The 26,782-nt window shown below is 53.7% G+C and overlaps 10 protein-coding genes across 11 annotated transcripts; 6 read left to right on the forward strand and 4 right to left on the reverse strand.

Annotated features, from left to right (window-relative positions):
- Positions 1–1,354: 1,354 nt before the first annotated feature.
- On the forward strand, positions 1,355–3,278 carry CKM354_000585500 (uncharacterized protein; the record flags this gene model as incomplete). Of its 2 annotated transcripts, XM_044801146.1 has the most annotated exons (4): positions 1,355–1,466; positions 1,634–1,666; positions 1,748–2,900; positions 2,954–3,278. In XM_044801146.1, the coding sequence occupies 4 exons, from the start codon at positions 1,355–1,357 to the stop codon at positions 3,276–3,278; spliced, it is 1,623 nt and encodes a 540-aa protein (XP_044657081.1). The 2 variants fall into 2 exon arrangements, with proteins under 2 accessions (XP_044657081.1, XP_044657082.1); XM_044801147.1 differs by having other exon boundaries at positions 1,634–2,900.
- A 671-nt stretch (positions 3,279–3,949) lies between these two features.
- Positions 3,950–6,694, forward strand: CKM354_000585600 (uncharacterized protein; the record flags this gene model as incomplete). The annotated part of the gene is made up of 1 exon (XM_044801148.1): positions 3,950–6,694. One exon carries the CDS (start codon positions 3,950–3,952, stop codon positions 6,692–6,694), a length of 2,745 nt encoding a protein of 914 aa, XP_044657083.1.
- Positions 6,695–6,969: 275 nt separating this feature from the next.
- On the reverse strand, positions 6,970–7,992 carry CKM354_000585700 (succinate dehydrogenase assembly factor SDH5; the record flags this gene model as incomplete). Its single annotated transcript, XM_044801149.1, has 2 exons — positions 6,970–7,484; positions 7,548–7,992. 2 exons carry the CDS (start codon positions 7,990–7,992, stop codon positions 6,970–6,972), a joined length of 960 nt encoding a protein of 319 aa, XP_044657084.1.
- A 427-nt stretch (positions 7,993–8,419) lies between these two features.
- On the reverse strand, positions 8,420–10,325 carry CKM354_000585800 (uncharacterized protein; the record flags this gene model as incomplete). Its single annotated transcript, XM_044801150.1, has 2 exons — positions 8,420–10,144; positions 10,191–10,325. The coding sequence occupies 2 exons, from the start codon at positions 10,323–10,325 to the stop codon at positions 8,420–8,422; spliced, it is 1,860 nt and encodes a 619-aa protein (XP_044657085.1).
- An 856-nt stretch (positions 10,326–11,181) lies between these two features.
- CKM354_000585900 (UDP-N-acetylglucosamine diphosphorylase) lies at positions 11,182–12,792 on the forward strand (the record flags this gene model as incomplete). The annotated part of the gene is made up of 2 exons (XM_044801151.1): positions 11,182–12,192; positions 12,262–12,792. The coding sequence occupies 2 exons, from the start codon at positions 11,182–11,184 to the stop codon at positions 12,790–12,792; spliced, it is 1,542 nt and encodes a 513-aa protein (XP_044657086.1).
- A 936-nt stretch (positions 12,793–13,728) lies between these two features.
- CKM354_000586000 (uncharacterized protein) lies at positions 13,729–14,586 on the forward strand (the record flags this gene model as incomplete). Its single annotated transcript, XM_044801152.1, has 4 exons — positions 13,729–13,834; positions 13,892–13,933; positions 13,986–14,110; positions 14,158–14,586. 4 exons carry the CDS (start codon positions 13,729–13,731, stop codon positions 14,584–14,586), a joined length of 702 nt encoding a protein of 233 aa, XP_044657087.1.
- Positions 14,587–15,490: 904 nt separating this feature from the next.
- On the forward strand, positions 15,491–16,775 carry CKM354_000586100 (uncharacterized protein; the record flags this gene model as incomplete). Its single annotated transcript, XM_044801153.1, has 5 exons — positions 15,491–15,631; positions 15,681–15,776; positions 15,827–16,124; positions 16,193–16,612; positions 16,708–16,775. 5 exons carry the CDS (start codon positions 15,491–15,493, stop codon positions 16,773–16,775), a joined length of 1,023 nt encoding a protein of 340 aa, XP_044657088.1.
- Positions 16,776–18,094: 1,319 nt separating this feature from the next.
- Positions 18,095–19,522, reverse strand: CKM354_000586200 (uncharacterized protein; the record flags this gene model as incomplete). The annotated part of the gene is made up of 3 exons (XM_044801154.1): positions 18,095–18,969; positions 19,029–19,189; positions 19,242–19,522. The coding sequence occupies 3 exons, from the start codon at positions 19,520–19,522 to the stop codon at positions 18,095–18,097; spliced, it is 1,317 nt and encodes a 438-aa protein (XP_044657089.1).
- A 1,591-nt stretch (positions 19,523–21,113) lies between these two features.
- On the forward strand, positions 21,114–22,418 carry CKM354_000586300 (uncharacterized protein; the record flags this gene model as incomplete). Its single annotated transcript, XM_044801155.1, has 1 exon — positions 21,114–22,418. One exon carries the CDS (start codon positions 21,114–21,116, stop codon positions 22,416–22,418), a length of 1,305 nt encoding a protein of 434 aa, XP_044657090.1.
- A 706-nt stretch (positions 22,419–23,124) lies between these two features.
- Positions 23,125–26,112, reverse strand: CKM354_000586400 (uncharacterized protein; the record flags this gene model as incomplete). Its single annotated transcript, XM_044801156.1, has 1 exon — positions 23,125–26,112. The coding sequence occupies one exon, from the start codon at positions 26,110–26,112 to the stop codon at positions 23,125–23,127; it is 2,988 nt and encodes a 995-aa protein (XP_044657091.1).
- Between the last annotated feature and the right edge of the window lie 670 nt (positions 26,113–26,782).

Here is a 26,782-nt window from a genome sequence, read left to right on the forward strand (position 1 = left end):
AAGACAACTCCAACTTGCTTGATAAAAGGCAAAAGATTCATGCCCTAACTGTGGATTGAACTCTGGACCTTGGAGAAGCAAAAGTCCAATCCATGTAGGTTGAGTGTTCAACCACATGGACCGGAATACCAAGCCCAGGAGTTGCACCATGGAAGAAGTGGCTTGCCACACTTGATGAGTAATCAGAGTCTGGTGATCCATATATGGCTCAGAAGAAAGGACTGGAAGAAAAGCAAAATGGTAAGGGAAAACCCCCAGAGAGGATAACCTTCTGGGCTCGCCCATACCACGATACCAGGCCATGGAATTGAACCAAGATGGATTGGGTACACAGCTCCAACCATGTGACCACAGCACCTGATGACTCATCATAACTTGGGGATGGACTTGAGTGCAAGAAAGCAGGCAGAAGACCATCTGGCCTGAGTGGGAGTGTTGGAAAGTGCAGTCCAGTTGGACATTCTGAGAGACACTTTGGGACAGCATATCAGGTGACATAGGTCATGTGACGTTAGGTCACATGACTAAGCTGATGCCCTATCTCAGGAGTGAGATGCAACCTGTAACTAACTAACACAATCAACTCGGTTGGTTCCTACCTATCGCCTCTACTTCTACTGCGCTATACGCCTTACGATCCGACCTGCCGACCACATAACTCGACATGCCGAGCTTTTCCTTTCCTCCATAAAGAAGACTCTGACCTCATTGCCTCAACTCCCTCCGCTGACGTATTTCGCATCAACACCGCGCATTGTCGAACATCGCGTGCAAGTCACGTTGTACTACCAAAAGAGGGCGTTTGCGCTGGAATACACCACCGCGAGCACTTTTGGAACCCGCACCCAGGCCGTTTGGAGCATTGCACGGCCGCTGTCATCGAGACTCACACGGTCTCTCGTCGCGTCTCCTTGAAACCGCTGCAAAACCTACGTCACCAGCGCCCCAGGACCGAAGTCATCGCCAGCACCAGCCGGCCATCAGAGGAAGGCCAACTGCGCACTCGAGGTGAGTTCTGCACCGCGTGCAATGGAATTGGGGAGGCCGCGACGGCTTCGCAGATGTGTTTCGTCGCCACGCGCAAGCGTTTTGCCACCGCGCAGGAATTGCTGGCCAAGTCGACGCGGCCCAAATGGGACAAGTCGCAGCCACGCCATTTCCTCCCCTTCCATGCGCACTGCACACCCCGGCGTGCACGCGTTTGCTGACCAGATCCAGTGTTCAGGCGTCGTAGTCGCACACGACAAAGTGGGAAGAGAGTGCGAAGAAGAGAGGTGGAAGAAGTAAGGCAGTAGGTTCGCGGATCGTCGTCACCTGGCAGCGCCCAGCACGATACAGGCCACCCGACGTCATCATGGCCGCAGTCGCTACTCGATCATCAACAACGACTGCCAATTCACCACACCTGAGTACGAAGAGCCAGACTGCATCGCCGCGTTCGAATCGCAATTCGTTGCAGGCGCCAGGTACGTGCTCACCCAAACACTGCAAAATTCTCTGCGCTGGCGTCGCCGCCGAGTTGCGCAACCGCTCACCGTCAATTCACCTGCGAGCCTCGATTGCATCATAGGCTTTATCAGCACGAGGCAGATTCCATTGGTGCGCAAGTTCACGACAACTGACTGCTGCATAGACATCTTGAAGAAAGAGCCATCCGAGAAGTCGGGTACGTTGCCGCCAGTGCCGCATCACCGCGACCGTGGAGCACTTGCCACATCATTGTCGGTCGCCACTAACATTCGCACAGAGACATCGGTCCCTACGATCAAGCAGCCTGAAGCAGAGCCCGACAGCAAAGACACTGGTGCTCCTGGTGCCAATGCGCCGCTCGCTCCACCGCCCAAACCCACCCAGAACGGCGACGGCGATTATTTTGGCGTGTCGACCAACGGATCCCATCTGACCAAGGAGCCCAATCCATTCGAGAGCGCTTTTGGCAATCCCGCAGAGACACCAGGCAAGACGCAACTTCCCGGCGTGACCAGTCTCACATCGCCAGCGTCGCTCATTCCTGGCAACACGCCCGGCTGGCCCGGCTCCCTTCGTTCAGGCCCTCTCAGTCCGGCTATGCTCACCGGACCGACAAGCTCCAACGACTACTTCAACAGCGACCACCATTTCGCTGGTAGTTTCCCGACTCCGAACGAATCTTCGCTTCGAACTGGTTTGACGCCCGGCGGTGGCGGGTCTATGTTCCCACAGCCATCGCCAAATTCACAGGCCCTTTTCAGCAGCTTACAGAGTGGAGGTGCCACGCCTGGCACTCTTGATTTCCATCGAACCGCAATGACTGCCCGTGCTCAGACGTCTCAGAACACCTACGGCCTCGGTCAACCCGCGACATCACAAGCGCAGCAGAACCCGAACATTCAGCCAGATCTTGACAGCAAGCCCTACAACCCGAACGGTCAGAGTGCAGCGCAAGATAGCCAAGATCCCTTTGGATCTCACCAGAGTAACGAGGCCGCGAACGGTCTGTTCATGTTGGCGCAAGCTGGCGGTCAGCAGCAGCAACAACGAAACGCGACCAGCTACCCGATGTCACAGCAACAGGGCTACCAACAAGGCATGCAAGACCAGCGAGGCAACAAGGGCAGCATTGGTAGCAACATGTCCGGTAGCACCGAACATGCTGATCAATACTCGGAAGAAGACAACAAGGCCAACGTGCGCAACGCTCGTGGCAAGAAGGGTGCCGCTGGTAAGGGTGCGGCCAATGGCAAGAGAAAGAATGATGAGGGTTCATCGAAGCAAGGTGCCAACAAGAAGGCGCGGGCTAGCACACAGTCGGAAGAGCCCGAGGATATGGACGACATGAGCCCCGAAGCCGAGGAGATGGGCAAGGATGGCAAGAAGATGACGGATGAGGAGAAGCGCAAGAACTTCTTGGAGCGGAATCGGTAAGACACACGTGCCTTGCATCTTCGATACTAGATTGCTAACATGATGACAGTGTCGCCGCCCTCAAATGCCGACAGCGCAAGAAGCAATGGCTGGCTAACCTCCAGCAAAAAGTCGAAATTTTCAGTACTGAGAACGATGCACTGGCTGCTACTGTTACTCAGCTACGTGAAGAAATTGTTGGACTCAAGACCCTCTTACTGGCGCACAAAGACTGTCCAGTGTCGCAAGCACAAGGCATTTCCGGCATGGCCATGCAGCAAATCGCCGGCGATACTCAACATTACGCCAATCCATACGGCATGGCAATGGGCCAAGGCGGTCCCGGTATGCCGCCGCAAGGTCAGATGGCGCAAGCGCAGATGCAGAGGAGGTAAGCAAAGTGTCACCACACTTTCTTGCCTCCGAACATCGCATCTAACCGTTGCGTAGCTAGGAGCTCGTTGACATGTCTGATCGCTCCTTCGATCGGCCTTTCGAAGGCGTGGCTCACAGCATCGAGTCGCCTTCGAAATACCTCAACATGTCGCCGCCGACGCCGCGCCTCCTTGATGACGCGCCAGTGTACGGACGGCAGATCATGTTGATTTAAGTCAATGTCAGTTGTGTACTTTTGATTCAACTGTAGATGATTTTCAGGAATTCTCCTTCATGGTTGGCCGCGTTGGGAAACAAGGGGAATGTGGCAGCTGCACAGACAGATGGCGAAATTGGCGTTACTTGCTGCAAAGGAAACGGAAATGCTGGCATGGGCGGTAAAAAGGACTCCTTTTCTGCTTCCATGCGTGGCAGCGACCTTTTGGCTCGAGTTCATAGACTGACTTGAGCGCGACATGCTACGAATAGTGAGGCAAAGTAATGAAATAAATTCAATGCGTCACGTTTCACTGTTGCTTGTATTTGCGCAGGTAGGTTCTGTGCTTTCACACGCCACTTCGCACTTTGGTGTTTGACTTTGGCTCACCCCGCCAAACATCGCGTGCCGCTGAACAACATGCGCGTCGACTCGTCACAATAACGCTCGCAACGAACATGCCACCGCCTCCTAATGTCGCGAAGTCAACAAGAACGCGTCGAAAACGCGCTTCAATCTCTCCTTGAGCGGACGGTTCCCCCGCAACAACCAGGCGAGGATGAAGACAGCGCAGATCAGCGCTGGGAAGATGCAAACCAGATCGCAACGAACCTGATTGACGAGGGCGAGCACGAGCCCCTGCCAGTCGACGATGTCAATCAAGCGGCAGATTTGATAAAGAGGAAGCTTGTGCGCGACGGAGATGCTGCGCAGGCGACCTCTTTCAGCAACTTATACTCGAGGCTGTTAAGCCAACCTGTTCTGAACAACAAATGGGCTATACTTTACTTTCTGCTGCGGGTCGGAGAGGACGAGAGTCTCAAGGCTGGCAGGAATGGTAGCCGTGGGCAAGAGAGGGCAGAATCACAACCACGGCAGTACGAGGGTCAGGCAGAAGAGGACGACGACGAGGAGGAGCCGGACACAGGACAGGATGAGCAACATGCAGAGCGTCGCGAGATCTTCAACGATGCATTTGCGAGAAACGGGCTACCCAGACAGCCACATACCCAAGATCCTGGACAGCAGGAAGCGGAGACTACAGTGCGTGATCGAGAGCGACCTATGCCTCCGAGACCAAGGACTCAAGAACGGGCAAACGGGACATCGCAACCTCAATCTCCGGTGAAGAATACGTCAGGCGCGCTTCATCCCCCCGAGTCAGCGCTCTTGCGCGATCTGCCATTCACACTGCAAGGCCTCTCCTCCACACATTTGCCATTTGCGGACAGGAAGAGCATTCGATTACCTACCACCTTGCCAGTCCCAATCATATCCCTGCTACATCAACTCGCCGAACCATCGCTGCTCTACAGATCGCTCTCCGACTTTGTTGACTCAAACGAAGGCGGCCTAGTTGGTCAAAGTCTGCGGAGCGCAATAGGGCAGGAACTACGATCTTACCTGAGTCTGGTTGCTACTCTTGAGGGTCAAATTCGACGGGCATTGGCAGAGCTCAATGACGAAACACCTGGTGGTGGCTTGGGCAAAGCAGGAGTCACTCTGAAGCGATGCGTGGTCTGGACTAGAGAAGCCACATTAGGCCTACGACTTATGAGCATGATCGTGGAGTCAGCGAAAGGAAAGAAAGGCGGCGAGCTGATTAGTTTGATACACGGATTCTCATCACAACATGGCGATCCATTTGTGCACAACTTTGCAGAGAAGCTGCTCACGCAAGTTACCAGACCTTTCTACCACATGCTGAGAGCATGGATCTATGATGGCGAGCTCGAAGATCCTTACAGGGAGTTCTTCGTCGTCGAGAATCCGGATGAAGAGGGCGGTGCTACTAGTGTTTGGGAGCAAAAATACAGTCTACAGGAAGTCATGATCCCAACAATCATGAGTTCGGACTTTGCGAACCGAGTCTACCTTATCGGAAAGAGTTTGAACTTCATTCGCTACGCTTGTGGCGATAGTGCTTGGGTGGAATCGTATAGCAAGTCAGCTTCAAAAGAGCTGAAATATGGCGACACGGCAGACTTGTTCGCTAGCATTGACGAAGCATATAAAGCTGTCATGGCCCGACTCATGGACCTGCTGGAGACAAAATTCGCTCTGTCGACACACCTTAAGGCCATGAAGAAATATCTGTTACTGGGTCAAGGCGATTTCATTGCTCTGCTCATGGAGTCCTTGTCGCAGAACCTCGATCGGCCGGCCAATAGCCAGTACCGACATACGCTCACAGCACAGTTGGAGCATGCGATTCGTAACTCCAACGCTCAGCATGATAACGCAGACGTCCTGCGCCGCCTTGATGCTCGCATGTTGGAGCTCAGTCATGGCGAGATCGGCTGGGACGTGTTCACATTGGAATACCGAGTAGATTCACCTTTGGACGTCATCGTCACTCCTTGGGCTGGTCGCCAGTATCTCAAAGTCTTCAACTTCTTATGGAGAGTCAAACGTGTGGAGTTTGCACTGTCCACGACATGGAGAAGGCTCCAGACTGGTGCCCGAGGCGTGCTAGCATCAGTGGGAGACAAGCTCGCTTCAGACTGGAAATCGGCGAGGGGTCGACTCGCTGAAATGATCCACTTCGTGGACCAGCTTCAATACTACGTCCTCTTCGAAGTTATCGAAAAGGGCTGGGCTGACCTGCAACGGAACATGACAAAGCCTGATGCTACGCTCGACACGCTCATCAACGCACACACAGAATATCTTCGCAACATTACGAGAAAAGGACTTCTCGGCGCTTCTGGCATGGTTGGCCTAGACTTCACCACACAACTCCACGAGCTGTTCAAGCTAATGCTGGCCTATCGCGACGCACTCGATAGTCTCTACAGCTATAGCGTAGCAGAATTCACCCGTCGACAGGACATGGCTGCCAAGATCGAGACTCGCAGCCGCGCTGGTCGCTGGGGTATCACCGAAGCGGACGAAGGGTCAGAACCTTCACCCCTCTTCCCAACTGCAAGCAAAACAACACGGGACCGCTTGCGAGAACGAGAGACAGACTCTCCAATACCCCCTCTGTTGCCCCTTCAAGGCGGCATTGATGGCGAACGGAATATGTTGGATTCAATTCGCCAGCGGTTGAAGAGTTTGGAAGGAGATTTTAAGGCGAAGGTTAATGTGCTGTTGGGAGATTTGGCGTATCAGCCGGATAGCGATATGAGGTTTTTGGCGATTGCGATGAACTTCAACGAGGTTTACGCGCCGGTCAAGCGATCGAGAAGGAAGGCGGGAGACAAGGATAAGGGATAGGTTTCAGCTCCCTTTCAATAGATATCTTCAATCGAGATATCCTTCACACAGCACTGAAGGCGGCATGCATTAAGTTTCGTGGAGGTCGAAGCAAGCAGATTTTCGCAGTCTCAGCGTGGCTTGCCGTCATCAGTGTTGAGCGACATTCTGCTTCAATGTGCAAAACCATGGAAGACCTAGACAAGTTCTTCCCGTTTGACGAGCAGGCACTAAGCAAATGAGTAATATGTACATTGTATTCTTTCTATGTATTACATACCCGATCCCTCACCACCTCACTGGTCAAAGTTCTTCAGCTCAGGCATGAATCCCAAGCCACCGCCTTTACGTTGACTAGAAACATCCACCTGTCCATGATCCTGCACACCTCCTGCACTGCGATCCTTAACATGCTTCCGCAACATAGACAAAATCTCGCTATTCTTCCACCTCGCCGGTACAGGCCTGTAAGCCGCCTTAAAAGTACCAATTGTCGCCGCCCACTCCCCAGTACCAGGCTCCCGAACTCTTGTCCCATCGGAAGAAGCAGACTTGGTCGTCGTAGCACCAACATCCACAACATCTTTACCCTGCATTTCCGGTGCAGCCATATCCGGTCCCGCACCCTCTGCATAAGCCATAGAAGTCGGTGTCGGCTCTTGAGTAGTCCAGTAATAAATATCCCAATCATTCTCATCGAGGAAAAGATCGTATTGCTGCAATTGCTTCATCGTCATCGTTCCGAGGTTGGCATCGGCGAAGGTGGAAAGAAGGAGATCGGACTCTAACGTCCCTCTTTTCCGGCTTTGATCTGTTTAAACATTCCCCATCAGCGGTCAGCAATGGTGACTCTTTTCCGTGAGTGCTGGCTTACAGACGAGACGGGCACGCATTGTGTTGACATCTTCGCCGGTGCGACGAAGTGGCTCCACTTTGAACGTGCCGCCTTCGATTTCACCTACATCGAGGCCTGCGTTGGGGCCGGATTCAGGCGCTGGCTTTTGGGTGCCGCCTGTCATGCGCTCTGTGTTCTCGGGCTTGGAGTCCTTTGGTACGAAGTTGGCGTCTACGCTGGTGATGAGCTCCGGTGGAGCGGCGTCTTCGCCCACGTTTGGCATTTCGTTGGCGATTGTTGAGTTGGTGTTGGTCATGTGTGGGTTGAGTGGCTTCGATTTCATGATTCGGCGGTATTCGTCTGCTGTGTCGTTGCCGCGTTCATTGAGTGGGACTGCGAATCTTGCGGTCGTGGTGGAGAATGGTCGCGCGGTCGAGCGCACTGCCAGGCGGCTGGCGCGCATGATAGATCGTGCGGAAGACATTGTGAGAGCGATGTTTCACAATGTTGATCTTGAGGAAAGGAAAAAGAGAGCTGGTGAACAGAATGTGATATGTTCAATGGCAAAGAAACGCATGGTTGACATCAGCAATGAGAGCTCGAATCGGACGGGAGCAGCCGCCAATCACAATGCAGAGAAAGCTCCCTTATTTCCGGGACGTCGCCAGGCTTTTGCAACGACAATTCCCAAACGCATTTGCCCGTAAGAGGCGTAGAGACTATGCAGTGAATGAGAGAAATACCATGTGTAATGGGAAACTCCAGTGGGAGTCTGCTTTGCTGATTGATTTTGCTCATCTAAAAATCTCGAAGCTGTGAGTGAGAGCGAATAGAATTGAGCAAGGCAAGACCTTCACTCGAACCAAGAGCTGCCAGTGCTACGGGGCATTTCGAGCCATTTCCCCTCAAGATTAATTGTTACTACTCTCAGCCGTCACAGCCTTAGGTTGGATGACAATACCATTCTCGACCACAGCACTCCCATCCTGAAGAGCAAGATACTGCTCAGCCGTGCAACTTTCCACCACGGCATAAATGTTGCACTCAAGCGCCGGCGGTTCTGGCAAAGTCTCTCTGATATGCCAGGAATCTCTGGGCCCTGTGGTAGAGTATTGATCGTTCGTTTCCCGCTTTCCAGTTGCTACATCGAACCCAAGTATACTTCTCTTGAAAATCTCGAATGCAGTCCTTGGCTGCGAAAATGCGACATCATGGCCTGCTTGGAACACTCTACTGAAAGAGAGGCCTCCATGTTGTCGGACCACGCCGCCAGCTTGGCCGCAGTCACCGATCTTGATGTCGGCATAGCCTGCTGATTGAAACGCAGTGGAGCTAGACCAGTTCGCAGCAAGTGACAACTTCTCACCCCCATTCCACGGGCAGCGGTAGTCTCGATCACCGTAGACCATGGATACTTTGACGCCTTGTGAGAGGAGGTACTCGATGTTCTTGAGCCCTTCAGCGCGGAAAGCATCGGCAGTAGGAAGGAATGCGCTTGAAACGGAGAACGATCTTCGAGTGAAATTAAGTGGTACTCCAAGATCTTGCTGCACGAAGGCTTGGTTGAAGAAGCCGGCAGAGTAATAAGGAGGCGAGGGATCGGGATCGAAGTGGGAGAGATCGAAGGCTGAGCGATTGGTATACGCGGCGAATGGACCGAGGATGATGTTCACGGCGCAGTAGTAGCTCGCTGCTTGACAAATTTGATTGACAGTATCGTCGCTGCCATACATTGCAGGATCGAAGGTGTTGCCAGCTTCGCGACACGCGAGGATTTGGGCTCGGCAGCCGCCTTCAGTGTTCCAGGCGTCCTTTGCTGCCGCGTAAGCTTCAACTGGAAGCATTTGTAGGTCGTATGTGTTGTTGTATGCCATGTCGGGATACCACTCTGCCTGATAAAGCATGTCGGTACACCCATTTGTCCAGCCTATGGTGTTTATTGGCAAGACCTGCGCTTCCAAATCACCTGCTTGTATCTTGACATTCTGCTCTTGGAAATAGGATGCAGTGTAAGGAACATAGTAGCCGGCGTAGGAATTGCCCAAGATGGATATCCGTTTGTCTGCAGTCTTGTAGCCAGGAAATGAGGAGAACCACACCTGACCAAATTCCCAAAGCGTTCGCGCAGCATTTGCTGTAGTATTCGCATTTCGTAGAGTGGATTGGCTTGAAAATGTTCCGAGAAGATTTGTGGGGTCTTCGACACCTTGTGTCCCATTGCTAGTTTCTGTAGGCGTGATATCAAAAGTATCGCCATCTTCAGCTCCAGTGTAGAGCAAGTTCCTCGTGCCATTGATCAAAGAGTCGTATGAAAAGCCTGTGCCGACTGGCTGGTCAATGTAAAGCATATTGACAAACTCGTTCCACGCCCATGGATTGCTCTCTGTACTATTCGCGTCTGGTAATACAGTACATGGGCCTCCAGATTGTGTCGCGGCAGTCATTGAAGAGATACCTGGCCCACCGGCAAGATAGATCGCAGTCTGCGCATGGCTTGGATCGTTGCGTGCTTCGAAGTACCAGAAGAATATCGATGCGTTGTAGGCAGTGGCCTCGCCTTCGTCCTCGTTGAGTAGCGCGCTTGGAAGATGTACATAGCCGGCGTAGGCTTTAGATCGGGTTTCACATATGGTCGTCTGGCCACGTCAGTGCACGTCTCGAGGTCGTGATCGATGAGCGTACCCTCTTGAATGATATCGACACTCCAGGCTTGCCTTCAATCTGTGTCGTAGTAATGCCTTCTGGTTGAGAAGGATATGCGGCAGAAACACAGGAAGCAAGAACGCTAACAAATGTGCAAAGTGATGCAGGCCCCATGATGAATGCAATGAGATGGTGCTGCTAGATAGGAGAGGGTACAGCAGAAGGTTTTATCGTCAAATACTTGCCGTGTCCCTATTGTCGGCAACGTCCAATGTCACACGGAATGGCAATTGAGTCCGCTGGGCGTCTATAGAAGATTTCTTGAGAGTCTCAAGCGGAATATCCTCTTCAGTAGTGACAAAGACACGGCGTGGACCGAGACCATGTGCTGTAGCCGTGTCCCAAGTCTCTTTGCGCAATTGGCGATGCCGAACACGGTGTCACTGTCCTCTGCATCATACCTCCACGAGGCGCTCGAACAGGATTGCAATCGCGGCATGATTGCCGCTCAGAATGGTGTTCAATAGAAGTTTGAGGTTCACCCACGGCTATTGTCGCCCTTGCTTCGCGACATCATCTCTCCATGTCTTCCAGTATATGTCTGCTTTTGAAATTCCCGTCAAAGTCATTGGGCTCAGCCGGATGACACGACCGAGCGCTGTGCTCGAACAAGTGGTGGCGCTTGCGAGTCATCTTGAATGATGTCGGAGCGGGAGCCTCTTCGTGGCGGCTGTGCGGTTGCTCTCCGTCAACGAACCTGCAATTCAGCGTCGACGCAAAGGTAGGGCAGCTCTGTGGAGTAATGCTCTCAATGGAGGGCTCGATGGGCAAAGGTACCGTGATGGGCGAAGGTGTCTGGAACAGAAGCAGCGTCATTCCGGTTTGGAGGGGCAGCCTGAAACACGACAGCTGAGATGCAACGCGCTGAGTACGCAACTTTCGTATTCTCGTTCTAAACACAGACACTCTTTTTCCCGACTCTTCAGCTCCTCTCTTTTACACCACAAACACACATTCCGAATTTCTACACATGGATGCCATCAAGGATACCGTCAACAAGCTGGCCTCTTCCCTCCATATTGGCGGGGCCCAGCAACAGCCCGCCTCTCAGCCACCTACCGAGCAGGAGTTTAAAGAGCTGAAGGAAAAGTACGAGAAGGCCGGTCAGGGGCAAGTCTTCTCTTTCTGGGAGGAGCTGAACACGCAAGAGCAAGGCGAACTATACCAGCAAGCAAAGAGCATCGATCCAGAAAACATCAACAAGATCACCAAGAAGACGCTACATCCAGCGAAGACAGAGGGGGAAGACAAGAAGGCTGAGCTGGAACCTCTGCCCGAGTCTGCCACTACATCTACGATCGACAGTGACGAGAATGACCTAAAGAAGTGGTATGACTCGGGCCTGAAGCTCATCTCGGAGGGAAAGGTCGGTGTAGTGCTCATGGCTGGCGGGCAAGGCACACGTTTGGGCAGCTCAGCACCCAAGGGTTGCTACGACATTGAACTTCCGAGTCACAAGTCCCTCTTCCAACTACAAGCGGAGCGTATCTGGAAGCTCCAGCATCTGGCTAGTAAGATCCACAACAAGGAGGAGGTCACGATCCCGTGGTACATCATGACTTCTGGCCCAACGAGAAAGCCGACACAGGAATTCTTTGAAGAGAAGAAGTACTTTGGACTCAACCGCAACAACGTGCTCTTCTTTGAGCAAGGCATCTTGCCGTGCATAACTATGGAGGGACAGATTCTGTTAGAGAGCAAGAGCAAGATTGCTGTAGCACCAGATGGGAATGGTGGACTGTATAATGGCCTGATCAACGCTGGAATCGTTCACGATATGGAAAAGCGTGGCGTCAAGCACATCCACGCTTACTGCGTCGACAACTGCCTGGTCCGCGTCGCTGATCCGACATTCATTGGCTTCAGTGCTGAGAAGAATGTGTCCATCGCGACCAAGGTTGTGAGAAAGCGCAACGCCAAGGAGAGCGTTGGCCTGATCTTGCAAAAGAACGGCAAGCCTGATGTCGTGGAGTATTCTGAGGTAAGAGCTTAGTCCCCCAATGTGTTGCAGGTCATCGTTCGGATGAGCTCATGAGCTGACAAACACCAGATTGATGCAGAGACCGCCGAGGCCAAAGACCCGAAGGACAACAATCTGCTCAAGTTCCGTGCCGCAAATATCGTCAACCACTACTACAGCTTCGAGTTCCTCGACTCGATACCACAATGGGCTCACAAACTACCTCACCACATTGCAAAGAAGAAGATCCCAACTGTCGACGAGAAGGGCAACCCAGTGAAGCCCGAGAAGCCGAATGGTATCAAGATGGAACAGTTTGTGTTTGATTGCTTCCCATTCCTAGAGATGGACAAGTTCGCCAGCATGGAAGTAAAGCGCGAGGACGAATTCTCTCCTCTCAAAAACGCGAAGGGTACTGGCGAGGATGATCCAGAGACCTCACGAAAGGATATCCTCCTACAAGGCAAGCGCTTCTTGGAGGAAGCTGGCGCGGTCGTTGTTAGCGAGAAGCAGGACGAGGGCGTGGAGGTGTCGCCTCTCATCAGCTATTCTGGCGAGGGACTGGAGTATCTCAAGGGTAGAGAGATCAAGGCGCCGGCTGTCATCGAGAAAGAGGCGTAGATGTCGACAGTCCTACTGCAGCAGATTCGCAAGCTTCAAGAAAAATGGTTGTGAAAAGATGCACGACAGACATGAACTAGACTTATGAATGTATGATGAACCGCCACTCTTTTCGCGGAACAGATTGAAGCCATGCTTGTCGTCCATGCCTTCTGACTTCTGGAAGACATGCGATCCTAGATTTCTCCCCACGCTGATGACCTCGATTGCAACCTTCGGTAAACACACTCTCACAAATGGCTCGTGCTCAGGTACCACAACGTCGCATTCAGCTAGGTGCGCCGACTAGCTTTCAGACCCTGGAGAGGAAAGCAAGCTAATCAACCAGTGAAGGATCGAGGAATTGGGTTCGGCAACAAATGCCTGCTCACTTCAGGTGGGGTGGAGGTGGAAGGCAAACTGTTTTGCGGCTTTGTTCCCCAACGCCATTTCCCTCGACACCTTTCACAACACGTCGTTTCATTTGCTTTCTTCGACCTACCTTTCGTGGTGTGTGGAGAGGAGGATAGTGGAAGCAGCAGCAGCAGCAGCAGCAGCGATTTCGAGTCAGGTACGTGTGCGAAAACCATGCTCGGCGGGACCGAAAGGCCGTGGATCGGCTTATCGTGCAAACACTGCGACCCGGATAGTCGCGACGCTCCCCTTGAAACAACCAGCGCGCAGCCGAGCGCGCGCATCGTCGCAATGGGTTCAACAGCACATGCTAACAAGTGAGGCAGCAGGATCTTGGTATCACGAGGTACGTTCCCGTCGACGCATCAGCACGAGCGCAGCGCAATCGAACCGCGATCCAGCCTTTTCCCTTCCCGTGAAAAGTTTTCGAAGCAGCCACTGTACCACCGAGAAGCTTTCTGCACACGCGCCCACGACAAAACCTCCGCAGAGGAACATAGAATCTGACTCGTACATTGTCATAGTTGAAAATTGGCAGTCAGGATGTCGTCTCTTTCGCGTCGAGCATGCTACAAGTGCGGCAACGTTGGACACTATGCCGAGGTTTGCTCCAGCAGTGAGCGCCTGTGCTACAACTGCAAGCAGCCAGGTAAGGATAACATGTCGAAGAACGGGTGTCAGCATTCATGTTGACCGCCTGCAATAGGCCATGAGAGCAACAACTGCCCACACCCAAGGACAACTGAGAGTAAGTTTGCACACAACAATCACGCGAATGCACATACTCACAATGGATCCAGCCAAGCAGTGCTACCACTGTCAAGGCCTCGGTCACGTCCAAGCCGACTGCCCAACTCTGCGATTGAGCGGAGGCGCTCGTGGTGCCGGCAATTGCTACTCGTGCGGTCAGGCTGGCCATCTCGCAGTACGTAGTCTCTCCACGTGCACCGCTCCATTTACTAACGTCAACAGCGTAACTGCCCAACTCCCAATGCTGCTCCCGCTGCTCCACCTGCCGGCCGTGGCGCTGGAGGACCAGCTCGTGGCGGATACGGTGGCGGTTTCCGAGGTGGTTTCGCCGGTGCCAACCGTGCTGCGACTTGTTACAAGTGCGGTGGTCCAAACCACTTTGCTCGTGACTGCCAGGCCCAGGCCATGAAGTGCTATGCTTGCGGCAAGCTTGGCCACATTTCCCGGGACTGCACCGCGCCAAATGGCGGTCCATTGAACAGCGCTGGCAAGACTTGCTACCGCTGCGGCGAGGCTGGCCACATCAGCCGCGACTGTACTTCTGCTGAGCAAGTCAACGGTACTGCAGTGAATGGCGAGGTCGCTCCAGATGCTGCAGTGCAGCCTGAGCCAATCGCTGCTCCTGTCGCCCCCACTCAGGTCGTGGCTTAGGACTTCACTTCCAAAATACTGGTTGCGTTCCACCTGGCCAATGGTCAACGCGACCACCCACGAAAGCTTTTCTTCTGGCCGACACGATTCTCAGTCTCTTAGTGATTCAGCAAACCAGGAAATCACCTCTACTCTCAATCAAGCGTTCGAACGATCTCACGACCAACGACACCATTTCCAAAAGTAGTTTCCTTTACGACCATTCACGACCCAGCATATACCTTATACCCAGAAGCCGAGCAGAGTTCCAAGACCAGGAATGAGCGGAGCAATCGACGCGAATGATGGCAAGACGCCGGTGATGAAAGCCTTCGTCGATGTTGCGGAAAGACGGGGGCACGGTAGTCGCATTTTGTGGGAGGTAGGCAAGCATTGAGATGGGGGGCGGCAGCGGGCGGAGCGAGCGAAGTCTGGTGGAATGTGGTTGTTGACGTGTGAGAGAGCTCGATACATGGACAAATCAGTCGATAACATCCTCCCAGGTCTTGCATGTCCGCGTTTTCTATTGTCTCATTGTTCTCCTGATTGACTTGTAGGGCAAAGCATTCGCTTTTCGAGCGGTGATTGTGTGGTTGACCTCTTGCAGTGAGGTCGTCTCCTTCTCCAGTGGGCGGCTTGTCGGCTTTGCGGTATGCGACTTCCTCGGACGCTTCCCATACAGACAGAGAAGGCACGACTTCATCCGGGACGCGCACCTTCCACAACCACTGCAGCCACCGCGACAATGGCTGCCTGTCGGTACGCCCTTTGGAAGCATTCGATCCTCAACCTCAACCTCGACATCATATCTCTTCCGTTCTCTCATACAGCTCCGGTACTGCTCCACTCAGAACATACATTCTTCCAGCCTTTATATCAAGATCTCGCTATCCGCTCACTTTAGCTTGATCGCCGCACGTCAAACATGCCTGCCTCCGTCGCTGCAGACGAGGTCGAGGAGGAGAACCCCACGCACGAGATCTGCGGTGTCGAGCAGCTCCAGAATCATGGCATCAACAAGGCCGACATCGACAAATTGAAGGCCAATGGCTTCCCCACAGTTGGCGTAGGTCTTTGGGATTCGAACATGAATTGCTTGAGCTGACGAGGCACAGCTCGTCCAAGCAGCCATGACGAAGCAGCTCAAGCAAATCAAGGGATTCTCAGAGATCAAGGTGGACAAGATCAAAGAAGCTTGCCGCAAACTCGATGTGAGTCTGTTTTCCACTGTTGACATACTCTCTCGTTGACACGACTTCAGATTACCACGACTGGCTGGATCACTTCTGCTGAGCTGGGCCAGAAACGCCGCGCTGTATTCAAGATCAAAACCGGCAGCGACGCACTTGACAAGATCCTTGGTGGCGGATTTGAGTCCGGCAGCGTTAGTGAGGTGTTCAGCGAGTTCCGTTGCGGAAAGACTCAACTCTCTCACACCATGTGTGTCATTGCACAGCGTCCCAGAAGCCTTAGAGGGGCCGATGGGAAAGTTGCTGTCATTGATACCGAGGGCACTTTTCGTCCTGAAAGAATTTCGCAGATCGCGGAACGCTTCAACAGTGAGTCTGCCTTACACTCTTCTCCTTCTGATCTTCCCTTGCGTCGTGATAGACTGACCTCACGGCAGTGGACCCGGAGATGTGCAACGAGAACATCAGATACAAGCGCAGTGCCAACAGCGAACAGCAGCACGAGGACCTTCTATCCTTAGCAGAGGAGTTCGCCACAGGAGAGTATCGCCTGCTCATCGTCGACTCCATCCTCAACCTCTTCCGCAGCGACTATTCCGGTCGCGGTGAGCTCAGCGAGCGACAACAGAAGCTAGGTCAACACCTCCGCAAGCTCACCGAGTACGCCGAAGAGTTCAATGTCGCTGTCTTCATGACCAATCAAGTCCAATCCGACCCTGGAGCGAGCGCACTCTTCGCCAGTGCCGATGGCCGCAAGCCCGTTGGCGGGCATGTCCTTGCTCACGCATCGTCCACTCGGCTCCTCCTTCGCAAGGGTCGTGGTGAGGAACGTGTCGCGAAGATCCTGGACTCTCCAGGTAAGGCCAGCCAAACACCAGCTTCGAGACCCTCTTCTTGTGTTCTCGTTTCGAGGTCCCGAATCTCGTTTTGCTGACATCTGGAACAAAAACAGATTGCCCAGAAGGCGAAGCGACTTACACGATCACCACTGGCGGCATCCGGGATGTTGGTGACTCCTGATTTACCAAGATTTTCAGCTGCCGATTTTCGAGATCATCGCCCACGATGTTTGATGACGCTTTTCTTTTTCCGTCTGTTTTATGCGCCACTTGCTGAGATATACCCCATGGGCGGTGTTTCGGATTTTCTGAATCTGTTTTTTTGTGAGAGCCTGCTAGCGAGCGAAGGGCTCATGCAAAATTGCGGCGATCATGTTCGAGAGAATCTGTTTCGGATGAAGTGGGAATGACAGAGCGACTCTGCTCTCAAGACTCAAAATAATGAACATCTCGAAGAGAAAATCGACCAACTGTTGTGCAACTCTTCAAGACCACAATGACCTGAATGGCCGACCTTGCTGTCTCGTTTCGAGCTCGACGGGAGATCGTCGGACACCGCTTCGTACGTCTGCATTTCTATTACCCGACACATTGCAATGCCAACTCGGAATGCGGTCGTGCATTTGCTGTTGAGACCGCTGACTGTATCACGAGTTGAACGACATGCATGAGCGATACGAAATGCGAACAATCTCGTCTGAGACATATACGCGTGCAAATCTCGCGCATGGTAGAAAATGCTGTGCTGTAAATACATTATCTCGCATCTGTACTATCTGCGACAGATTGTTGCTGCGGCACAGACAGGAGGAGTTCTGCCTAATTCCTCCACTCTCAACCGACACCGACCCGACCTTCCACTTCTGGCTCTTTTCCGGGCCGTGTGGATATAGTGATCGATCATGCCACTCCCCACAAAAATAGACAGAGGGTTGAAGAATAATTCTCCGATGTGGATTAAGATGAAGCTTGTTGTTGTTGAAATGTCACGAGCGTCGTATCGAGACTTTCGACTCCACGTCGACTCCACGTGTGGTATCCAGAGGCGCAGTATCTCGAGAGTATGTCCTCTTTGGGCCAGTATCCGGAGTGCAACCATATCCATATGCATATCGTGTTCTGCCGCGGCCCAGACACCGTCCTCCTCTCGGTGTGAACTCCAGGCGAGCCAGTTTCTGCGCCTTTCCCTGTGATGTTGTGTCCCATATGAGCCCAATATCTGTTCATTCGCTTGCTTGCGAACATGGCCACTGGTGTCCCTTTCCCATATGGCAGCTGTCCGCGCATGCCTAATAATATATCCTGCTCTTCCAAGCGAGTCGTGATCTCGTTACGTCGTAATGGTCCGGATGATCAGAATCAGATCTAGGCGTTCGGCGTGGAACAGGTATGATAATCAATTGACAAAGTCCTATAGTGTCAAAATTCGAGGCTTCCTTATTAGGAAGGAAATAATTCAATTGTCGCTCAAAGCGTCGTTGAGCCTTGGCCGAGGTTCGCTCATCGCAAATGTCTCACCGAAGCATCGTCGATATGATGTGACGAGCTCGTGATATCGGTCGTCTTGAAGATCTGATGCTGGTGCATCTGCGTCGGAGAGGTCGTCGTCAACGAATTCCGGGTCAGTCGTTCCTGGCTACCATTCCTCGTTCCTCCCATTTCGACGTCCTCCCAAGACCCATCATCACTGTGATCATGCGTAGCAGTCACGCCGACAGTGTATCGCTTTCCACCAGTTGGAAAGAGCGGATCCTCGTCCACGCTGGCTTTGTTCCTGTGTGACTTGCTGATGGAATCGTTGTGAGACGATGCGCTGAGGTACTTCATGTCGGAAAGTGCGACGTCGTGATTTTCCGAAAGGTTGTTCTTGGATCGGAGGTTGGCGCTGGGAGTCGTGCGGTCCTTGGAGCCGAAGGAGTAGCTGAAGGCATCTTTGGTGGATGCCAAAATCTTGGCGAAGAGTGGTCGCAGTGCCGGAAGGGAAGCTGCTGTAATTCCGATGCAAAGCTCGATCATGTTCCAGACATTGAAAGAGTTGTGCCAGAATGGATCGGCCTCGTCGAACCAATGGGACTGCTTGACAGCTTTGACGATTCCGGCTGCACAGGCAAAGTATCCAAGACTGAGAATGGCAATCAAGGAGATTTTGGTGCGTCTGTTCACTTGCAGCTTGATGATGACAGGAATTGGTAAGGCGGCCAGGAGGAAGTCGGTCACGACATTAATGCAGCTGTTCATTAGACCAATGGCAGAGAAGGTATCGTTGGAAAAGCAGTTTGCCGTTGGTCGAGCTGCGAAGTCCCAGGCTGCTTTGATCGGCCAGCATTGGAAGACGAGAGTGCCGGTGCAAGCGAGCATGAATGCTATGAGGAAAACTAGGATAAAAAACATATCAGTTTCGTGGTGAAAGCCGATGTGGGGTCGAGAGACATACCGATGGTAGCCCATAGAATCGCCTTCCAGTTCTTTCCGGGTGGCACCAGGCGCATCAAGAACAATGCGATCGATATCTTGACCAAGATCACGCCCCACATCACGATGAGTGAGTGAACATACATCCATTTTGCGAACAATGAGCTCTGTTCTGGTGATATGCTGCAAGCACTGTCAGTCATGGAGCTCGCTATGCAGGATGGCCATGTTGTACCATTCGATATGTCGACCGACTGCCTGCGCGTCATGTACTTCGCCGACGAAGCATGCGAAAGTGGCAATCGCAAGCAGCAAAGCAGATAGCATGACATAATCGTCGGCTCCAAAAGATTTGACCATGAGGACTCTGACTGCGAACCGTGTTCCACAGGTGATGAGTGCCAGAGTCATCATGGCACCCGTGATACCTAGGATTTCGTGTTCATTGCTCTCTGCGCATCGAGCCGGATCCGGTGGCGGACCTGTCGCCTGACGTTGAAGAAGTCTGAGAGTCATGATTTTTGCTGTTGTAGTTACGTCCTAGGACTCCTTCGTGTACCACATTTGCGGTTCTCGCAGACGCAGAGGTGACAGGCGGTCTGGGGATGGTGATGGTTTCGAGAATAATAATAGAAGTGTGCCCTCGGATGGAACGAAGCGCCCGATCAGACCGAGAGCTCGATGGCAGACTGAGTTTGTGTGCGTGAAGTCAAAGAGGAGCGGTTTCCGGGAGACCTTGTACAGTATGTGGCATGGGTAATCCGCGGGCTTCCACCACCCAAGACCTTGATCTGACAGGCAATACGTAGTAGTTCAATGTGCTCCGGAACCTCGAATCTCAGGATGACCAAGGGTCCCGTCCACGAGAACAGTGTGCGTTGACTGGTATGGATGCGGAGAGGCGGAAAGCGTTGGGGTCGACCAAGTATTTACACGTGTGATTCGCAAGTCATGACTTTAGGCATAAATTGGGCAGTTTATGGTCGTGCACGCAAGATCGTCGAAGGGGATTCTGCGCTTCGTTTCATGATACTCTCGCACGGCAGGACACGAAGGAAGAACTGCGAAGAAGCCAAGGAAAGTCTGTTTCGAGAGCCGGCTCGACCGTTGCTGGGAGTCTGCGCTTCTTCGCTTGACGAGATGGTGAACCTGGGGCCAGCGTTCAGTAGCGCGCGTGCGCGATCTGCGCGGACGCCGTAAGCTGATGAGCGGACGAAGCGCGAAGAGAGAGCAGTGCGTAGCAAACAGCGGATCGCGGGCACTGACGGGACGATCAGCGACCGGAGAGCCGAGTGTTTTGTGCTGGCAGCATTGCAGCTTGGGAAGCTCTGGAGAGCAGCAGATCTCGTCACTGCAGCTGTGATCAGGCTTTCGTCTTTGCTCGTCCCCGCCGCACTCACAGCGCAGAGACATGCAGGGAGCACGGTGCGCAGGCATGGCGGATGACGCTGCCGGATGGTGCAGTAGTGCCGCGCAGGTCCAATAGCGCGAGTGATCTAAGGACCACCGTGACCGGGCAGCACCCTCCACCGGATCAGTGAGATTGCCGTCATCCCAGAAGTCATCCAGAATTTGAGAAGGCGGCGCTGCAGGAGCGGTGGCGCTGGCGATTTCCAGTGTAACATCCGTCGGACACCTCGTGGCGTGCAGGAGTCATGCCGTGCATTGTGCCTGCCGACTGCCATTGTTGCCGTGTTGGGCAGTCGCTTCTGCTGCCATTCTGCACGCGCGAGGCACAGTAGGCGCTAGCAGGGCGGGCAGAGGGCGACGGTGCATACGAATGCCATCTCCGCCCGGCCTCATCTCCCATCTCTGCCAGTGATCCATGGCAAGCACCTCCGGGCGCGGACGAACAGTCGCTGTCGTCGTCCCGCCTCGCCCCCATTCATACCGGAGCCCTTCCGTTCGGGTAAGGAGGCGACCGCGGCAGTTCAGCACCTGCGATTCAGCCTGATGACCTGGAGCCCGCCGCCGCGTGTCGTGTCGCTGTTGTGGTGTTTGTGCTGTAGCCTTCTTGCTCAAAACTGCTCATTCCCACGTGTGGTGATCTCCTCAACCACCCAACTTCCCACACCCCTACCTCACGTGCTTCTGCTTGCTGGTGGCCATGCGTCTCGCTGGATCCGTGGTAGCCCTGCTGCCTACCATCGGCATTGCCGCATTCGTGCCTGCTGATACTTCCGGGACAGACCAGCTCGCCTGCAAAGCACTCGACAACGTACGGCAGCGTACTTCACGTCAACTTCCCGGCACGGCTGCGAGTCTATCGTTATCCATCACTAATCGTCGACTGCCGCGCGCCAGATCAACAGAACCACAAGCCTATGGAGAGTCGCAATGCACTTTCGAAAATGCAAAGGTCCGCCGAGAGTGGGACACGCTCACTGCTGAAGAAAAGCGAGCTTACATCGACGCCGTGCTCTGCCTCATGAGCAAGCCCAGCATAAGCGGTGATCTTGTCCCCGGCGCACGGAGCCGATATGACGACTTTTTGGGCACGCACATCAACCAAACTCTGTCCATACATGGGACGGGCAACTTTCTATCATGGCATCGCTATTTCACCTGGACGTATGAACAAGCCCTTCGCCAGGAATGCGGTTACGAAGGGACATTCCCATACATCAACTGGGGCCGCTACGCCGAAGACCTCTACAATGCCCCCATTTTCGACGGCTCCGAGACGTCCATGTCTGGAAATGGTGATCCCGATTCCCGCAATAACGGCACTTGGATACCGAACGCTGCCCTTCCCCAGATTCAACTCCCTGGAGGCGAGGGAGGCGGTTGCGTGACATCTGGCCCGTTCGCAAACCTCACCGTCAATCTAGGTTCTCTGGCCCCAGCGCTCTCATACATCCCAGCCAACCCTCTTCCAAACGGCCTGGGATACAATCCACGCTGTCTGCGTCGCGACCTAGGCGCATATGCAGCAGAAACGTGGCTGCGCGACCCAAATACCACAGCTCTCATTGCAAATAACGATCAGATCGGCCCCTTCCAGAGTATTTTCCAGGGCAACTTCTCTGAAGGTTTCCTTGGCGCGCACACAGCCGGCCACTTCGTTGTGGGTGGCGACCCAGGCGGAGATCTCTTCGCCTCCCCCGGCGACCCATACTTTTGGGTCCAACACTCCCAGGTCGACCGCGTATGGTGGATTTGGCAAAACTACCCCGAAGACAGCTGGAAATTCAATGGAATCGAAGGCAATGAGAAGGATAGATTGTATGTCATTGGCAACACGACCACCACGAACAATAGCCCACCGAGCAGGGACGCCTCCTTGGACGACCGCGTCGACCTGGGTGTGAACGACGGGTTCGGAGTCGGCAAGGGAGCCGATGGACAAGGGTACAAGATCCGAGAACTGGTCGACACGATGACTGGGCCGTTTTGCTACTATTACGTCTAGAAGCTGGAACAGGCGACGATGAGAAAACAGTAGAGGAAGACAGATACTGCATGCTTGGAGTTTTAGCATTTAGCGGGTCAGCATTTGCATTGCATCGATTCTATCTATTAGCGCTGCACAAAGCAGAGAATATTCAGAAGAACAGACGAGATCGCAGACTTTGAGGCGATCTAACCAAGAACTTGCTCGCTGCTTGTAGTAGATCGAGAATTACAACATCGAACGTAGAAGCATATTGCATAATGGCAAGCACAGCACTGTCGAAGCTTGTTTTATCGGTTTCTTGATGAGTTCATCGAGAGTGAAATCATGGAGACGAAAGTACAAGGTGCTATAAGAAAATATTGTCAAGCTTGAATTTTGGGTATCAAATTCTTTCGTCATTCCCATTTGGTTCATGATTCGAGCAGAATGACCATGTCTGCCCTCCTTAAATAGCCGGCATAGCTCACTTTCTACATCTCAATTCTCCTACATAACAAAGAGATTGCAGCCCTTGGGCGCTTTCAAGCGTCAGACATCTTTCCTCCATGGCCAAAGAGATGCTTTTGGTACCTGCGCCATAACGCCCTGCTCTTCTTTCTGATTGCCAAATGTAGTAGTCGTTGTCGTATAACCGTCGAGTTCGTTGCTGTGTCGTGCTATACCGTAACAAGCCTCGCTATAATTGGAGATATGTCACTGGCAGTATCGATCTCCCACGAGCTCATCGGTATCCACCACGCCAGGAGCCATCGGCCACGATTTCGAATCTTACGTTGCGATTCAATGGTGGTCCGTTGACCCTTCCGATTCCTCCTCGCTCGAGCCAAGGCCGTAGGTTCTTGCACTGGCTGACATCGAAATTCTCCAAATATCGGCATCCTTCCACCACAGCTTCGACTCCTTGGCCTGTGACACGTACACAGCCTCGCACACTGAGGTAGCGTAGTTCCAGAAGATGCAGTCCAATGCAACGCAGGCTGTTATCGCTGACTGCTGAACCACAAAATGCCATATCGAGTCGACGAAGAGCGGGAAGACCAAGAGCAAGTACTTCGGTCGCTGTATCGGACAAGGCACAGCAAAAGGAGAGGTCGAGTTCGCGGAGAGCCCTGCAGCCACCAACGACCCCTACGATGGCTTGGTCGCTGAGGTAAGTGCAGTCCGCCAGAATAAGTTTGTGAAGATTGCGGAAGTCGTAGACGCTCCAAGAATGGAATCCATTGTCCGATATACTGGTGCATCGCGTCAAGTCGAGACTTTCAAGACGATCTGCCGCGTGCACCGCAATGTGTGCCATACTGCGGTCTTGCACGTGCTTGCAGTAGGACAATGTCAGTCGTTTGAGCTTGGGTGCGCCTATGACCGTACCTGCAGCGGGCTGCGATTGGGCAAAGTCTGGTAGCTGTAGTGCTTGTGCATGTCTTCGCACAATGCCCCTCTTGCCATTTTGTGGCTGTGGAGGAGGGGGAGGTTGTTGGAGTCCAGGCTTCTGCTCAGGCACCACCCACCCCACAACTCGGGCAAGCAGTGTATCACCCACTTTTCGGCAGTTGCTCAAGTCAATCTCCTCGAGACTCTTGGCCTTGTCGACAAGTGCTAGGACAGCGCCCGCAGTCACATCCCATACCGACTTCATCTTCCAGATCTGAACTACCGGAGCGCAGGAGTCTACGAGCGCCTTGAAGCCTTCGTCTGTGACGTGAAAGCAGTTGGACAGATCCACCTCGCGCGCTCGCCCTGCGACAAGTGGCACAAGGATGTTACGCAACACCTCATCTGTCACATGTTTGTTGTACATTGATAGATTGAGCTCGTTGAGCACTTCTGGAGACGTTTGGATGAGATGCGCCCAGTGCATGCTGACCTGCCTACACCTCATCACGCTCAGCAGATCCAGGTGCTCGAAGATGTGTGTTAGGACCTTGTCTGGAAGCTTGCCTTTTCCTGAATGGGACGGTTTTCGGACCAAGCTTGGCCTTCTTGTCGCTGTCGGACTAAGTCGCAAAGGTGAATTTGGTGAGCCTGGTGTGGTTGATCCTGACGGGGACATACGATGTGCCGCCATGGGTTTCAGCGGAGAAGGATTTGTGACTCGGACTGCCGGCGGGCTAGGAGTTCGATGCTCGTTCAATCCAGCACTTTGGGCATCTGCTGGCGGAATCGGCGGCGCGAGCGATGATCTGCGAGACTTTGCTCTCATGTTATCCAGATTTTCGTTGAAGAAGGGATCCGGATCGACGGGTTCCATGTTCGGAGTCAGCGCAGGTGAAGTGTGCTCGGAGCCCACAATGGGCAATGGTGCATCAAATTTGACGGAAGGTAACTCCTTTCGCCAGTCATCGTCGTCGCCATCAGTAGCGCAATCCTTGACGGGCCCTGCTGTACTGACACCTCCACCGGCTGAGCCACCAGCATCCGACATGACCACGTCGTCGTCCTTCTTCGTCGACGCCTTGAGTCGTCTTCGAGCTTCAGCTTCGACTTGTTGGCGAACCTCTGAGCTGCATCGTTGCCACAGCTCATCCAATACTTCGCCAGTAATCAACAAGCATTCCACATAGTTCACACTTCGCACTGTTGCTGTCCTCCTTGGAGCGAGGCTCAAACTTGTCACCTCTCCGAAATACTGGCCAGCTCCTAATCGAGCCCGGACCTGCACTCCTGCATCAGTGGTATGGCCATTGGGCTGCACATCGGTGGCATCGCCTTGCTGTACAGACTTGCCAGGCCCCTGGGGCGACGTGATGACTTCGACGTCCCCTCGGACGATGAAATAGACCTCCCTTCCGGTAGTCTCTTGTCTGACGATCTCGGTAAAGGGTGGATACGAGACTGGCTGGGCATTGACGCCTAAAAAGTGCAGTATGTCCGAAGGAAGTCCGTAGAACAAGGGTAGCTCTTTTAGCAGCTGGCGAACGGTGAGAGAAGAGGTCCCGAGGGCACTGGACGCGGCCACTTCTGCAATGCTCGGCGAGGGCGACTTCCGTTTCTTGTTGCTTGTGACTTCCCCATTCTCAAGGGACCCAGCTTCACCCATCTCTACGTCTCCGGCCATCCAGTCACGAGAACGTTTCCGTGGCGCAGCTGGAGGCCTCATACTCCCTTCCTCACCTGCATGTGTGGGCTGCACTCGCTCCTTCTTTTTGCGCTCCAATATGGCCAGCCTCTCCAGAGCTTCATCTCTGATAGCCATCTCTACTGCCGGGTAGGATGGGAGCTCTTTCTGCAGGTCTTCCTTGTTCAACCGCACGACCAGACTGCGTATATTGGCAACGATGCTTGCGGTGCGTGGCATGTCCATGAGAATACCAATCTCGCCAAAGAAAGATCCCGGCTTCAGTTCGGCATAGGTGCTCTCTCCATCTCTGCTGGTGACGCGGACGGAACCACGCACCAGCCAGTACATTGCCTTGGCATCTTCGCCCTCTCGAATGATTTCTTGTGCAGGCTGGTAGATGTTCGGACGCAGACTTCGCCCAATGGATAGTAGGAATGATTCGGGTGCACTCTGAAAGAGCGGAAAGGCCTTGAGGCGGTCAAGCAGCTCGAGAGGAAGGCCGGTATCGATGGACACGCCGAGAGCAGAAGATTTGACGGGTCTGGAGGGGTTGAGGTCGGAATCGTAGCTCTGAATCAAGCTCAATGCGTCTGGGGGAGGCGTTGCGGCCGCGCGCAAGGCGGGACCAGTTCTCATGGAATGGCGACGCATGATGGAGCGATGTTCCTTGCAGCTTCTCTCACGAGCGTACGTCCATCAGATGTGCCGTCGTGCGCTGCCTCGTCGAGCCACGTGCCCGGCGTGGCAGACGGGCAGTTTCGGGGTTGTACGTCGTCGTCGTGGCGTCAGGCGTATCGCGTGTGGTCGATCAAACGCGCGCGTGCTGAGCGCGGAATGCAGATCTCGCTTCAGCACGCCATTGAACGGCGACTGGCGGTGCGGACAGTGGGCGCGGCGCGGTGGGAAGAGGTGGGCGGAGCAGCACACAGTAGAGCAAACGCAGGGTGTAGCAGCGCTCGTTTCTGCTTTCGCGCTTGCGCTCTGACGGCAGACTCGCAGCACAGCACACAGCACACCACAGCACGCACGCACGATGATGGCGGGGCCATACTGTAGCTCGGGGACCGCTCGTGTTCTCCCGCCCTTCTAGCGCGCCTTCTCCCGCCGTCCCAACTGCCCAAACTTCAGCCCGTGCAATCCTTCCCACTGCCACATCCTCACGAACCACGACGCCGACCGTCATCCCTCCATCGCCAGGACCAACACCGCTCCTCCACACACTGCCATTCGCGCCATTCGACCTCTACCAGCATGCAGGATCTGTCGACAAGCATTGGAACCAACACCGAAATGCGGCTGTATGCCGGCATCTTATCTCAGC

This window comes from Cercospora kikuchii, assembly GCF_019650295.1.
Source record: "Cercospora kikuchii DNA, contig_00003, whole genome shotgun sequence".
NCBI lineage: Eukaryota > Fungi > Ascomycota > Dothideomycetes > Mycosphaerellales > Mycosphaerellaceae > Cercospora > Cercospora kikuchii.